The sequence below is a fragment of the Jaculus jaculus genome, chromosome 10, assembly GCF_020740685.1.
Source record: "Jaculus jaculus isolate mJacJac1 chromosome 10, mJacJac1.mat.Y.cur, whole genome shotgun sequence".
NCBI lineage: Eukaryota > Metazoa > Chordata > Mammalia > Rodentia > Dipodidae > Jaculus > Jaculus jaculus.
This window is the reverse complement of record NC_059111.1, coordinates 41,097,822-41,112,427: the sequence shown is the minus strand read 5'-3', so window position 1 is coordinate 41,112,427 and position 14,606 is coordinate 41,097,822. Positions and strand designations below refer to the sequence as shown.

General features: G+C 38.9%; 1 protein-coding gene across 1 annotated transcript in view; it reads left to right on the top strand.

The window, feature by feature from the left end:
- Positions 1-14,253, top strand: part of Ddx43 (DEAD-box helicase 43) — a 32,395-nt gene extending 18,142 nt beyond the window's left edge. The window contains exons 6-16 of the mRNA XM_004660493.2: positions 504-660; positions 858-976; positions 1,963-2,073; positions 2,734-2,875; positions 3,426-3,526; positions 8,586-8,673; positions 9,668-9,795; positions 10,103-10,212; positions 11,397-11,535; positions 13,475-13,562; positions 14,127-14,253. Of these exons, the coding sequence (XP_004660550.1) occupies positions 504-660; positions 858-976; positions 1,963-2,073; positions 2,734-2,875; positions 3,426-3,526; positions 8,586-8,673; positions 9,668-9,795; positions 10,103-10,212; positions 11,397-11,535; positions 13,475-13,562; positions 14,127-14,240 (1,297 nt within the window). The 3' untranslated portion in view covers positions 14,241-14,253. The remainder of the gene's footprint in view (positions 1-503; positions 661-857; positions 977-1,962; positions 2,074-2,733; positions 2,876-3,425; positions 3,527-8,585; positions 8,674-9,667; positions 9,796-10,102; positions 10,213-11,396; positions 11,536-13,474; positions 13,563-14,126) is intronic.
- Positions 14,254-14,606: the final 353 nt, after the last annotated feature.

Genomic DNA, 14,606 nt, shown 5'->3' with positions numbered 1-14,606 from the left:
TGCAAACAAATTCCAGATATATATGCCACCTTATGCACATGGGTCTGGGGAATCAAACCTTGGTCCTTTGGCTTTGCAGGCAAGTGCTTTAACCACTAAGCAATTTCTGCAGCCCTCCTGTATCTATTTCTGTTTATTTGTTTTGAGACAGATTGTGTATCCCAGACCTGCCTCAAACTGGTCCTCTCATTTTTTTAGTATATTTCACTGTAAGTATTCTACCAGTCTGGTTCAAGCAGGTGCAGTTAAATTTTTAGGTATACCTGAAGTGATTGTAAGAATATATTTTCTTTACTTGTGGAGTAAAGTGAACAAAGCCACTAACCCTTGTTTTGTTTTCTTTCTCAAGGTAGGGTTTTTCTAGCCCAGGCTAACCTGGAATTCATTCAGTAGTCTCAGGGTGGCCTCAAACTCACAGCGATCCTCCTACCTTTGCCTCCCAAGTACTGGGATTAAAGGTGTGCACCACCACACCTGGTTAATCCTTGTATTTTTTTATAAAGGAAGGAAAATTTCAATATAACATGTGATGACTTGAAAGATGGTGAGAAACGTCCTATCCCCAATCCTACTTGTAAATTTGAAGATGCCTTTCAAAGTTACCCAGAAGTTATGGAAAACATTAAAAAAGCAGGCTTTCAAAAGCCAACACCAATTCAGGTATGCTCTTATTAATTCTAGTATCTCACTGTCCCATTCTCCCCACACACACACCAAACAAGATCTAGTAGAAGTTAAATCACCAGGGAGTACCTATCTAACACTCAAGACCTGTTGAAAGAAACTTGCAGCTGAAGGGCAGGAATAGATGACAAGAAGTGTGCTTTTTGTTTCAGTGTTTTGTCATTCTTTTCCAGTCACAGGCATGGCCAATAATTCTACAAGGAATAGATCTTATTGGAGTAGCACAAACTGGAACGGGGAAGACATTGTCCTACTTAATGCCTGGACTTATTCATCTAGACTCTCAACCACTGTAAGAATTCTTTGGGCTGGGTTCTCTTATTGGGGCTTAATAGGCATAAACACCAAAAATATAGCTATTTTTTTTCCACTCTTGCATTAGTCAGAAAGTAATGTCTCTTAGGCAGGATGCAAGGAAGCATAAATATAATTTGAAAAAAAAACATTTTTAGGAAACAGTACTAGGTGATGTCTACCAAAGGCCTTTTTAAAAAACATTAGAATCAGGCTAAAGAGGTGGCTTAGCAGTTAAGCACATGCCTGTGAAGCCTAAGGACCCCGGTTCAAGGCTCGATTCCCCAGTACCCATGTTAGCCAGATGCACAGGGGGTCCGCACACATCTGGGGTTCATTTGCAGTGGCTGGAGGCCCTGGCGCACCCATTCTGTCTCTCTCTGTGCCTCTTTTTCTGTCTGTCGCTCTCAAATAAACAAAAATAAGCAAAAACAATTAAAAAAAACTTTAGAATCAAATTCATGTCAAGTTGTTTAAATAAACTTGTAAGAATTGTCTAATACAGTTCATTCAGTAAGAAAATGTTCAACATTAAGTGAATGTTAATGAAAAAAGTCATGTTATATGAAAAAATAGTTATTCGAGACACTGAGTTTATGTGATCTATGGCTTGTTTTCTAGATTTCACCACTTTGTGATAACTCTTGTTTTTGTAATCCAGAAAAAATTTATAGAAACCCATACCAGTATCTTATTTTTAGATATATGAATTATGGTTAGCAAATCAAAATTTGTAGGAAGAATTTTTTTGTTTATCTGTCTGTTTTTTTTGAGGTAGGACCTTACTCTTGCCCAAGCTGACCTGGAATTCACTATGTAATCTCAGGCTGGCCTCAAAATCATGGTGATCCTCTGTAGGAGAAACTTTTTATCATATAATTCACAAGAAATACAAATGTGTCTGATTGACTATGTCTGATTTTGACATTCATTGTTAGGTTTAATGAATGTATCATGCATCTGATTACTGTTTCCTTTTCAAAGAGCTAGAGAGAAAAGGAATGGACCAGGCATGTTAGTCCTTACACCTACTCGGGAATTAGCTCTTCAAGTGGAAGCTGAATGCTCTAAATATTCATACAGAGGTCTTAAGAGGTAATTTTATATATACACATTTGAGATCATTTTATTTATTTTATTTATTTCAATTTTATGGGTTTGGGAACTGAATTTACAGCCCTATGCATATTATCCTAGTGCTCCAACACTGAGCTGTAACCCCAACCCTATAAATTTATTTTTATCTGGTACATAAAAACAAAGTCATACACATTAGTAGGGTACCATGTGATTTTTTTTCAGTGTATATATGCATTGTTCAATGTATAAATCAAGTTAAACCTTTCCTCAAGCCTGAGTTTATGTTTCAGAACATTCAAGAGCCTTTCTGTGTAAATGATTACTTGTAACCACCTGATTTCACTGAGTGTTATGAGTTTATATTTTTTAATCATTTGTAACTTTTCATATCCTCTCCATTATTTTTACACCTTTAGAATCTGAGTGACTTAACAGATGACTTCTGACAGTAGCCATGTAGTGGCATGAAATAATGGTACAAACATGGTTCTTTAGGAAACAACACTATGGGTTGATGGGTGTGAATAGTTCTCAGAAAGGAGCAGATACCCCTAAAGTTATCTGGTACTCTCTTATTCCATCTTATCCTGTATCCAGAATACTTAGGTTGGTTGGGATTTGAGGTAATGATGGTATATTCTTTGCCTAAACATGAACCTCTGAATTTTTTTTAAGTGTTTGTGTATATGGTGGTGGCGATAGAGATGGACAAATACAAGACGTTTCAAAGGGTGTAGATATCATTATTGCAACTCCTGGAAGATTGAATGATCTACAAATGAATAACTTCATCGACCTAAAAAGTGTAACCTATTTGGTAATCATGGAGTAGGGGGTTTGGAGTCCTGGGAGGAAAAATAACTGAACTCATATTTAGTCTTTTTTTATTTTAGAGAGAGAAAGACAGAGAGAGAGAGAATTGGCATGCCAGGGCCTCAGCCACTGTAATCAAACTAGGTGGTACTTGCACCACCTAGTGGGCTTATGCAAACTTGTGCTTGCCTCAACATTGTGTGTCTGGCTTACATTAACACTTGTGCTTGCCTCAACATTGTGTGTCTGGCACATTAACCACTAAGCCATTTCTCCAGCCCAAGGATGATTATTTTGTAATGATTTTAGATCCTAGGAATATTTCCCACTCTTTAGCATGATAAAGATCAGAAATTTTAGCTATCCAGGTTTTCTAACTCAGTAGTCCTAGAAGCTATTGAAAAGCCAAGTAAAACATAGCAATCCGTATTCCTTATGACTGCAGATAGCTTATACTGGTCTCTGGAGATACTGAAGAGTATTAGGCAATAGGGAATGAGTGATGAGAGCTACTTCTTCTATCTGATTGGCCACATTCTTCCCTGTGTATGCAGGTATTAGATGAAGCAGACAAAATGTTGGACATGGGATTTGAACCCCAGATAATGAAGATTTTGTTAGATGTACGCCCAGACAGGCAGACTATTATGACAAGGTATGTATGCCTAATTATATATTCAGAATAGAAGTCAGTGGAGTAGAAAACCATTCTGTTTGGTTGATTTCTCCATATTTTAGAGAGCATTACTTCCAAGTACTTTGAGATTTTGTTCTTTATTTATTTATTTTGGTTTTTCCAGGTAGGGTCATCCAGGCTGACTTGGAATTCACTATGTAGTCTCAGGGTGGCCTCGAACTCATGTTGATCCTACCTCTGCCTCCCAAGTGCTGGGATTAAAGGTGTGTGCCACCATAACTGGCTAGATTCTGTTCACTAAAGAAAAAAATGGTTTTTTATATGCAAGCAAAGAGAGAGAGAAGGCGAATGTACATGCCAGGACCTCCAGCCACTGCAAATGAACTCCAGATGCATGCACCACTGTGAGCTAGCTTCACCTGGGCATTGAGGATCAAACTCTGGTTGTTAGCCTTTGCAGGCAAGCACCTTAACTGCTAAGCCATCTCTCCAGCTCCCTACTTTGACATTCTTTTTTTTTTTTTGGTTTATTTTTATTTATTTATTTGAGAGCGTAAGATAGAGAGAATGGGTGCACCAGGGCCTCCAGCCACTGTAAATGAACTCCAGATGTGTGCATCCCCTTGTGCATCTGGCTAATGTTGGACCTGGGGAATTGAGCCTTGAACTGGGGTCCTTAGGCTTCACAGGCAAGTGCTTAACCACTAAGCCATCTCTGCAGCCCAGGATTCTTTTTTATTTTTTTTATTTATTTTTTTTTAATTTTTATTAACATTTTCCATGATTATAAAATATATCCCATGGTAATTCCCTCCCTCCCCACCCCCACACTTTCCCATTTGAAATTCCATTCTCCATCATATTACCTCCCCATTACAATCATTGTAATTACATATATACAATATCAACCTATTAAGTATCCTCCTCCCTTCCTTTCTCCACCCTTTATGTCTCCTTTTCAACTTACTGGCCTCTGCTACTAAGTATTTTCATTCTCACACAGAAGCCCAGTCATCTGTAGCTAGGATCCACATATGAGGGAGAACATGTGGCGCTTGGCTTTCTGGGCCTGGATTACCTGACTTAGTATAATACTTTCCAGGTCCATCCATTTTTCTGCAAATTTCATAACTTCATTTTTCTTTACTGCTGAGTAGAACTCCATTGTATAAATGTACCACATCTTCATTATCCACTCATCTGTTGAGGGACATCTAGGCTGGTTCCATTTCCCAGCTATTATAAATTGAGCAGCAATAAACATGGTTGAGCATGTACTTCTAAGGAAATGAGATGAGTCCTTTGGATATATGCCTAGGAGTGCTATAGCTGGGTCATATGGTAGATGAATCTCTAGCTGTTTTAGGAACCTCCACACTGATTTCCACAATGGCTGGACCAGATTGCATTCCCACCAGCAGTGCAGAAGGGTTCCTTTTTTTCCACATCCCCGCCAACATTTATGATCATTTGTTTTCATGATGGTGGCCAATCTGACAGGAGTGAGATGGAATCTCAATGTAGTTTTAATCTGCATTTCCCTGATGACTAGTGACGTAGAACATTTTTTTAGGTGCTTATATGCCATTCGTATTTCTTCCTTTGAGAACTCTCTATTTAGCTCCATAGCCCATTTTTTCATTGGCTTGTTTGATTCCTTATTATTTAACTTTTTGAGTTCTTTGTATATCCTAGATATTAATCCTCTATCAGATATATAGCTGGCAAAGATTTTTTCCCATTCTGTAGGTTGCCTCTTTGCTCTGTGTCCTTTGCGGTGCAAAATCTTTGTAATTTCATTAGGTCCCAGTGGTTAATCTGTGGTTTTATTGCCTGAGCAATTGGGGTTGTATTCAGAAAGTCTTTGCCAAGACCAATATGTTGAAGGGTTTCCCCTACTTTTTCCTCTAGCAGTTTCAAAGTTTCCAGTCTGATGTTAAGGTCTTTAATCCATTTGGACTTAATTCTTGTGCATGGCGAGAGAGAAGAATCTATTTTCATCCTTCTGCAGATATTTATCCAGTTTTCAAAACACCATTTGCTGAAGAGACTGTCTCTTCTCCAATGAGTGTTTGTGGCATTTTTATTGAATATCAGGTCAGCCCAGGATTCTTGACTAGTGGGTCTTCTATATTATAGATACAATTTTATATTAACACATTTAATTTGCATATAAAGATCTTAACTTGGACTAAGGAACCACTTGTTAGAGATAAATAGCAATTTCTGAACATGGACTAAAGGTTCACTTATTAGAGTTAAATAGTGATTTCTGAATATTTGTTTCCTCAGATTACAATGAGAAAGCAATAATTATTTGAGTAATTCATAAAGATGAATTTCTCCTAGGTGTTAGCTAACTCATTACTACTAAGAACAGTGTATAAGCAGGGAACCATGGCTTGAACCTATAATCCCAGCATTTGGAAGGCTACACCTGAATAGGAGCATCACCAGAATTGAGGGCCTGCAATAAAGTGAGATAGAGGTCAGAGTGAGACCCTGCCTCAAAATAAAGATAGTATATGAGTAAAAAAGTATTCTAAATCTCCTCACTTTATTTTCCGTAATCTCAATGTTAGATTTTGTTGTGATTACTATCATGATACAAAAGATGGCAGTTTTCATCATTTTAAATATGGTTGAAGAAACATTTAAATTTATATGCCTTTTGGATGGCATACTTAAAATTATTTGTATTTGTAGGCTAGAGAGATGGGTCAGTGGTTAAAGGCATTGGTTTGCAAAGCCTGATGGTCTGGGTTCAATTCCCTAGTTTCCCCATAAAGTCAGATGCATGAAGTGGTACATATATCTGGAGTTTGTTAGCATTGTCAAGAGGCCCTGGAAGTGCCCATTCTCTCTTTCTATTTGCCTCTTTCTCTCTCTCAAATAAAGGCATAAATACAAATTTTAAAAAACTATTAAAAATAAAAGTTTTTTAAAAAAATATTATTTATTTAATTGAGAAAGAGAGAATGGGTACACCAAGATCTCCATCTGCCACAAATGAACTCCAGATGCATGCTCCACCTTGTGCATATGGCTTCTTTGGGTTCTGGGGAATTGAACCTGGGTCCTTTGGCTTTGGAGGCAGGCGCCTCAACTAGTAAGCATTCCTCCAGCCCATTAAAAATATTTCTAAAATATTTGTAGTTAGCATAAGCACATTGTAGGAAAGATAGGATTGAATCTTTCATTAAAAAAGCTAACATGGGGGCTGGAGAGATGGCTTAGCGGTTAAGCGCTTGCCTGTGAAGCCTAAGGACCCCGGTTCGAGGCTCGGTTCCCCAGGTCCCACGTTAGCCAGATGCACAAGGGGGCGCACGTGTCTGGAGTTCGTTTGCAGTGGCTGGAGGCCCTGGCGCGCCCATTCTCTCTCTCTCTCCCTCTATCTGTCTTTCTCTCTGTGTCTGTCGCTCTCAAATAAATAAATAAAAAATTAAAAAAAAAAAAACACTTTAAAAAAAAAAAAAGCTAACATGGGCTGAAGAGATGGCTTAGCGGTTAAGCGCTTGCCTGTGAAGCCTGAGGACCCCGGTTCGAGGCTTGGTTCCCCAGGTCCCACGTTAGCCAGATGCACAAGGGGGCGCACGCGTCGGGAGTTCGTTTGCAGAGGCTGGAAGCCCTGGCGCACCCATTCTCTCTCTCCCCCTCTATCTGTCTTTCTCTCTGTGTCTGTCGCTCACAAATAAATAAATAAATAATTTAAAAAAAAAAGCTAACATTAAAGTAACCTAATACAGATTCTTTTAATACCTTTTTAAAGAATATATGAGAGTGAAGTGGCAAACCAGGGCCTCCACCCTCTACAGTTGGAACTCCATATGCATGTGCCACCTTGTACACATGTGTGACCTTGCACATGCATGGGTTACAAGGGATCTGTGGAATCAAACATGGGTTTTTAGGCTTCACAGGCAAGTGCTTTAACCACTAAACCATCTCTCTAGCCCTAATACCTTTTCATAGGTTAGAATTCACTTGAAAGTATATAACAGAACAACTTTTATTAGCATGTACTTGTGTATGCATGCATGCAAAGGCCAGAGGAGAATATCAGGTGTCCTCCACTATCACTCTTCCACCTTATTTCCTTGATACAGCGTCTCACTAAACCTAGACTGGCTTTTTATGTGGATGTTAGGGATTGAATTCAGGTCCTCATGCTTGCATAGCAAAACCTCTTACCCACTGAGCCAACCCCTAAAAAAACCTTTTGTTTTAAAACATTTTCCATGATTATATAAAAAAAAACCTTTTTTTTTTTAAAGATTTTATTTTTATTTATTTATTAGACACAGAGAGATGGAGGGAGAGAGAGTTGGCACACCAGGGCCTCTAGCCACTGCAACCAAACTCCAGATGCATGTGCCACCATGTACATCTGGCTTACATGGGACGTGGAGAATCAAATCTGGGTCCTTAGGCTTCTCAGGCATGTGCCTTAACTGCTAAGCCATCTCTCCAGACCTCTTTTTTAAAATTATTTTATTTTACTTATTTATTTTAGAGAGAATGGGTGCACCAGGGCCTCCAGCCATTGCAAACAAACTCCAGATACATGCACCCCTTTGTGCATCTGGTTTAAGTGGGTACTGGGGAATCAAACCAGGGTCCTCTGGTTTTGCACACAAATGCTTTAAACTGCTAAACCATTTATCCCGCCCCCTAAAAAAACTTTTTATTAGACTTATTTAGGGGCTGTTAAAGGTGTTTGCTTGCAAAACTTGCCTGCCTGGCTTCAGTTCCCCAGTACCCACATAAAGCCAGGTATACAAAGTGGTGCATTTATCTAGAATTTGTTTGCAGTGGCAAGAGGCCCTGTCATACCCACACTCAGTCTCTCTTCTCTGTCTTTCTCAAATAAATAAAAACTCAAATATTTACTTAAGGTTTTATCAAGTAGCTTTGGTATAGTTAACAGCTTTGAAGAACTCACCTGTATAACTTGTTTCACTTATTGAAATGATAGGGAGTTGTCATTCGTGAGTGATGTAGTTCATAGTATGCTTAAGTACATTTTGTATTGTACTGTAATAAAATGTTAATGTTGGTGTATCTTGTTTGTTTCTAGTGCTACTTGGCCATATGCTGTCCGTCGACTTGCACAGTCTTATTTAAAAGAGCCAATGATTGTCTATGTTGGTACTTTGGATCTAGTTGTAAGTTTGTTGTTTATTATGATTAAAACTTTTCTTATGACATTTAAAGCACATAGTTAAAGAGTGAGATGTGTAACTCATTAATTGAATCCATATTTAGCATATATGAGGCTCTGGGTTCAGTCTCTAACCCCCGGGGAAAACACCCATAGAATCAGAGGGAATCACCCCATAAAATGCATAGCAAATTTTGGCATATCTGCCCACTCATGAATTTACCATCAGCATATAGTAACAAATATAAAATAATAGTTATTTTATAAAGTGAACATAAAACATCTGGGAAAGATGTGTTTAAGTGTTATTAAAAAATCTATTTTAGCTAAAGAACTAATTTTTTCATTGTAGGTTAAAGAATGGTAGCAATCAGTCTGTATTGCCAAAATATTGAATTGACACTTCTGTAACCATCTTTCACTGAAAGGGTGATTTAAATTTCAGGAAGGTAATTCTTGCAAGCACAGCATACTTCATAGTTATTGCCCTGCAGTAGCAGCAGTTGCTTTCAGCATATTCTTCCAAGAATCCAGATGTTCTAAGATTTAGTTTGGGTTAAATAAGTGATCAAAATGAAAGGCTGAAAGCTGGATATGGTGGGACATGCGTTCAGTCCCAGCACTTGGGAGGCAGAGGTAGGAACAATCACCATGAGTTCAAGGTCACCCTGAGACTACATAGTGAATTCCAGGTTAGCCTGAACTAGAGTGAAACTCTACCTCAAAAAAAAAAAAAAAAAAAAAAAGGCTGAGCTTTAAGTCTTGAGTAGGAATAGGCAATTTTGCTATGAGCTCTAATTTTTTGTTTTCACAATAAATTAACCAATTAATAAATGAGTTTTGAGCCAGTGGTGAGGTTTCACCTTTGTGGTAATGTAATATTTTTTATGTTTTTTTATATGATTTTTAACAACATATTTCTTATGGATCCATCACGTGTTGGTACACTCTTTTCCCTTTTCCCTCATAATGTACTGTTTGATCTTTGACTTGCTTAGGCTGTAAGTACAGTGAAGCAGAATATAATCATCACCACAGAGGAGGAGAAACGAACTCATATCCAAGCCTTCCTAGAGAGTATGTCGCCTAAAGACAAGGTCATTGTCTTTGTCAGCAGAAAAGCTGTGTAGGTGTTTTCTTGTACTTGCATTATCCTCTTTAACCAAATTGTCTTGTTTATAATTATATCCAAGCCTTCCAAGCCTTCCTAGGACAGTATGTCGCCTAAAGACAAGGTCATTGTCTTTGTCAACAGGAAAGCTGTGTAGGTGTTTTCTTGTATTTGCATTGTCCTTATTAACCAAATTGGCTTGTTTATAATTATCTCTACCATATATACCAATTCAAAAGAGGCAGTTAAATTAGTAAGGCTAGTTAATTGATGGTGGTGTGGAATAAGCACTTAGAACCATTAATTTCATCTTCTGCTTCAGTGCTGATCACTTATCTAGTGACCTGATTCTCCGACACATATCAGTAGAGTCCCTGCATGGCAACAGAGAACAAAGCGACCGAGAGAAAGCACTGGAGAACTTTAAAACAGGTATAGCTATGTAATTGGTATCTTTTACTCTTTGAAGTAAGTAAAGTACCTGGGCTTCACAGAGTGACAGTATCTTTTCCTGGCACCCATTTGTATGGCCTGTCCTCAGCTTGCATATCTCTCCAAATATATTTATTAGGACTCTAAATAATCTGCCTCCAAGAAATAACTAGCTAAACTCCAGACCTGTATGTATAAACTTAATGTCAAGATACTTATGTTGCCAGGTGTGGTGGCACATGCCTGTAATCCCAGCACTTGGGAGGCAGAGGTAGGAGGATTGCTGTGAGTTCAAGGCCATCCTGAGACTACATAGTGAATTCCAGGTCAGCCTGAGCCAGAGTGAGACCCTACCTCAGGGTTAAAAAAAAAAAAAGATACTTATGTATAATGGGGACTATATCTGTTTACCTGAAATGTGTATATCTTTATGACATAGTTCAGATAGTTCAGGGACCATAAGCAGCAGTAATTTAGCTCATAAAATAATGAGAGTAAATATACTTTTTACATGTCTTGAACTTGCTTGTACCAAAATGATTAAATGTATAGTCTTTTTAAATTTTTTTTTTTTCTGAGGTAGGATCTCACTCTAGCTCAGGCTAACCTAGAATTCACTATGTAGTCTCGGGGATCTTAAATACAAATTTATTTATTTAAGAGAGAGAATGGCTGTGCCAGGGCCTTCTGTCATTGCAGATGAACTCCAGACACATGTGCCATTTTGTGCATCTGACTTTACATGGGTACTGGGGAATTGAACCTGGATCAGCAGATTTTGCAAGCAAGTGCCTTTAACCACTAAGCAATCTCTCCAGCTCCCACTCCAATTTTATTGAGGTCTCACTCTAGCCAATGCTGACCTGAAACGTACTCTGTAGTTCCAGGCTGGTTTTGAATTCACAGTGATACTCCTACCTCTGCCTGAGTGCTAAGATTAAAGGTGTGAGCTACAATGCCTAGCCAGTTTTTTTTGTTGTTGTTGCTGTTGTTTTTGCATGCATGTGTGTGTGAATGGACATCCCACGGCCTCTTGGCATAGCAAACAAATGCCAAGATGCCTGGTTTGACATGCATGGTTGGCTTGGGAATTGAATCAGGGCCTACACACTTTGCAAGCAAGTGCCTTTAACTATTGAGTCATTTTCCCAGCCCCTTAATATTTGTTTCACTTTCCTCTTTAGGTAAAGTGAGGATACTAATTGCTACTGACTTGGCATCTCGAGGTCTTGATGTACATGATATCACACATGTCTATAATTATGATTTTCCACGAAACATTGAAGAATATGTGCACAGAGTAGGACGCACAGGAAGAGCGGGGTATGTAAGCCTGGTTTACCTTTGAGAGGCTAATTCTGGATTCTCATTACTCTGAGAGACTCTTATCCAGAAAGGATTTTGTACATCTGGCTTTACGTGGGTACTGGGGAATCAAACCAGGGTTGTTGGGCTTTGTAGGCAGGCATCATAACTGCTGAGCCATCCTCCAGCACTCAGAAAGGATTTTGTTTTTCTGCTCTTCCTAGACTCTGATTGGCTCCTTTACCTTTCTTCATGTGCATGAACTTAGATCCTGCTACAGTTAGCTTCTTGTCATTGTTTTATTTGGTACTAGAAATTGAACCTAAGGCCTTTTACATACTAGGCAAGTGGTCTGCCAGTGAGATAACAGCTCTATGCCTCTTTATACTTTTTTTACCCTTATTTTCTAAGACAAAGTCTCACTAAGTTGCCCAAGATAGCCTTGAACTTTGTGATCTTCCTGCCTCAGTTTCCCAAGCATGTGATTGTTTTTGATATTGCTGCTTTAGACCTATAGTGTCCCAGTAATTAACTTGTTATTGTCCACATTGGCATGAGTATGAGAAACCTTTTTGCCCCTATTGTAACCCACTTTGGCAGTTTAAAGCAACTACACACTATATTAAACTTTTTTTTTGAGGTAGGGCCTCACTGTAGCCCAGGCTGACCTGGAATTCACTCTGTAGTCTCAGGGTGGCCTCAGAACTCACAGTGATCCTCCTGCTTCTGCCACCCGAGTACTGGGATTAAAGGCATGCACCACACCAGGCTCAAAATACTTTTAATATATGGTTGGTAACTGAGGACACAGAAACTCTGGATTCAAAAGTTTAATATAGCCGGACGTGGTAGTACATGCCTTTAATACCAGCACTCGGGAGGCAGAGGTAGGAGGATTGCTGTGAGTTCGAGGCCACCCTGAGCCAGAGTGAGACCCTACCTCGGGGGAAAAAAAAAAAAAACAAAAAAACCCAGCATTTTGACCAGGAGCAAGGTGTGGTGAAACATGCCTTTAAATCCCAGCACTTGGGAGGCAGAGATAGGAAGATTGCTGTGAGTTCCAGGCCAGCCTTACACTACATAGTGAATTCCAGGTCAGCCTAAGCTAAAGTGAAACCCTACCTCAAAATAAATAAATAAATAAATAAATAAGAAAGAGATGGGGAGGTAATATGATGAAGAAGGGAATTTCAAAGGGGAAAGTGTGGGGGGGAATTACCATGGGATTATTTTTATAATCGTGGAAAATGCTAATAAAAATTAAAAAATAAGAAAGAAATAATTCTGTTTCAATAAATAAATAAAAATAAATCAGAAAAAAAGGGGGGCTGGAGAGATGGCTTATTGGTTAAGGTGCTTGCCTGTGAAGCCTGAAGACCTAGGTTCAATTCTCCAGGACCCATGTAAGCCAAATGCACATGGTGGTAATTAGTCTAGAGGTCATTTGCAGTGGCTGGAGGCCCTGGTGTGCCCATTCTTTCTCTCTCTCTCTCCCTCCCTCTCTCTCTCAAATAAATAAATAAAAAGTAAATCAGAGTAAAAAAAGACAAAAAAATTTTTGGCAGAGCGTGGTGGTATATGCCTTTAATCCCGGCACTTGGGAGGCAAAGGAGGAGGATCGCTGTGAGTTTGAGGACAGCCTGGGACTACATAGTAAATTCCAGGTCAGCCTGGGCTAGAGCAAGACTATACCAAGTTATCTATTTAGGAAGATGAGTATATGTTATATGTCAGTGTTGTATCATTTTATATAAGGAACCTGGGCATCCATAGATTCTGATATCCTCATGGAATTCTAAAGCCAACCTAGTCAGATATTGGAGGATGACTGTATTTAGATTATAAATTTGGGCTTGTGTGAAAAAGTTAAGTTTTCTTGATTTGCTCAATTTTTTATTAACTGAATCATGAGTACATTATAAAAGAAATTACATGAACTCTTCCCTCCCTCTTCAAGGAGAACTGGCATGTCAATTACCCTTGTCACTAGAAATGACTGGAGAGTTGCCACTGAACTGATAAATATCCTGGAAAGAGCAAATCAGGTGAGAATATACACTTAACCTTTTAGTGTTTCAGCCATATATTATGCCCGGTGCTGAGGAGGCATTGCATGTCAGGAATGATAAAGATAAGTTTTGAAAACTATTTGAGGGTTATAACATTGCAATGGTCATGAGCTATGGAAGATAAAATTGGGGAACCTAACCTAATGTGAATGAGCACCAGAAACCCTGCTGAGAAAAAACAATTGAGAGAGGGTGGGGGATGTAAGGAGTAGTAGATCAATACATATTCTAGCAGTGGGAACATGCTCAGGTCCAGGGGAGAGGCAGGATACATAGGTGGTGGTACCAGATAAAAGGATGGCTTATTAAGGGAATTAGGAGGCAGCTGAAGGGGCATAGGAACAGGAAGTAGCATAATCATGGTTATTTTAAAAGCCAGTTGCAGTGTATACCTTGGAAATACATTTAGGACTTAAGGGGTGGGACATTCCATTTTTTCAGAAGATGCAATGCAGTTGTAGAATTTGGAGGCAGTTTTTAACACCCTGCATGTACAAAGGAAAGAATTTGGAATCCTAATGAAATGTTTCATAATTTCAGAGTATTCCAGAGGAGCTTGTCTTAATGGCTGAGAGATACAAGGCAAATAAGGTGAAAAGAGAATCTGAAAAAAAGTCAGGAAGACCTCCAGCAAAGCCCCAGAAGTATTATTAATGTCTTATAAAACAGTAACCTCCCAGAGGTAAAATTTATATAACATAGACACTGCATTTTTGACTTCCAAAACTAGTCTTTGACAGAGTATTTATTATTATCTCTTAAGAACTACTAGCCTATCAAATTACTAGGTGTTATTCTTTCACCTGTCAGAAAAAGTCTAGTTCATGTATTTTTAAAAAATGGGGCTGGAGCTGGGCATGGTGGCTCACTTCAGATGCCTAATCCCAGCACTCGGGAGGCAGAGGTAGAAGGATAGCAGAGAGTTCGAGGCTACACTGAGACTACATAGTGAATTCCAGGCTGTCCTGGGTTACAGCAAGACCCTACCTTGAAAAAAAAAAAAAATGGGGCTGGAGAGAT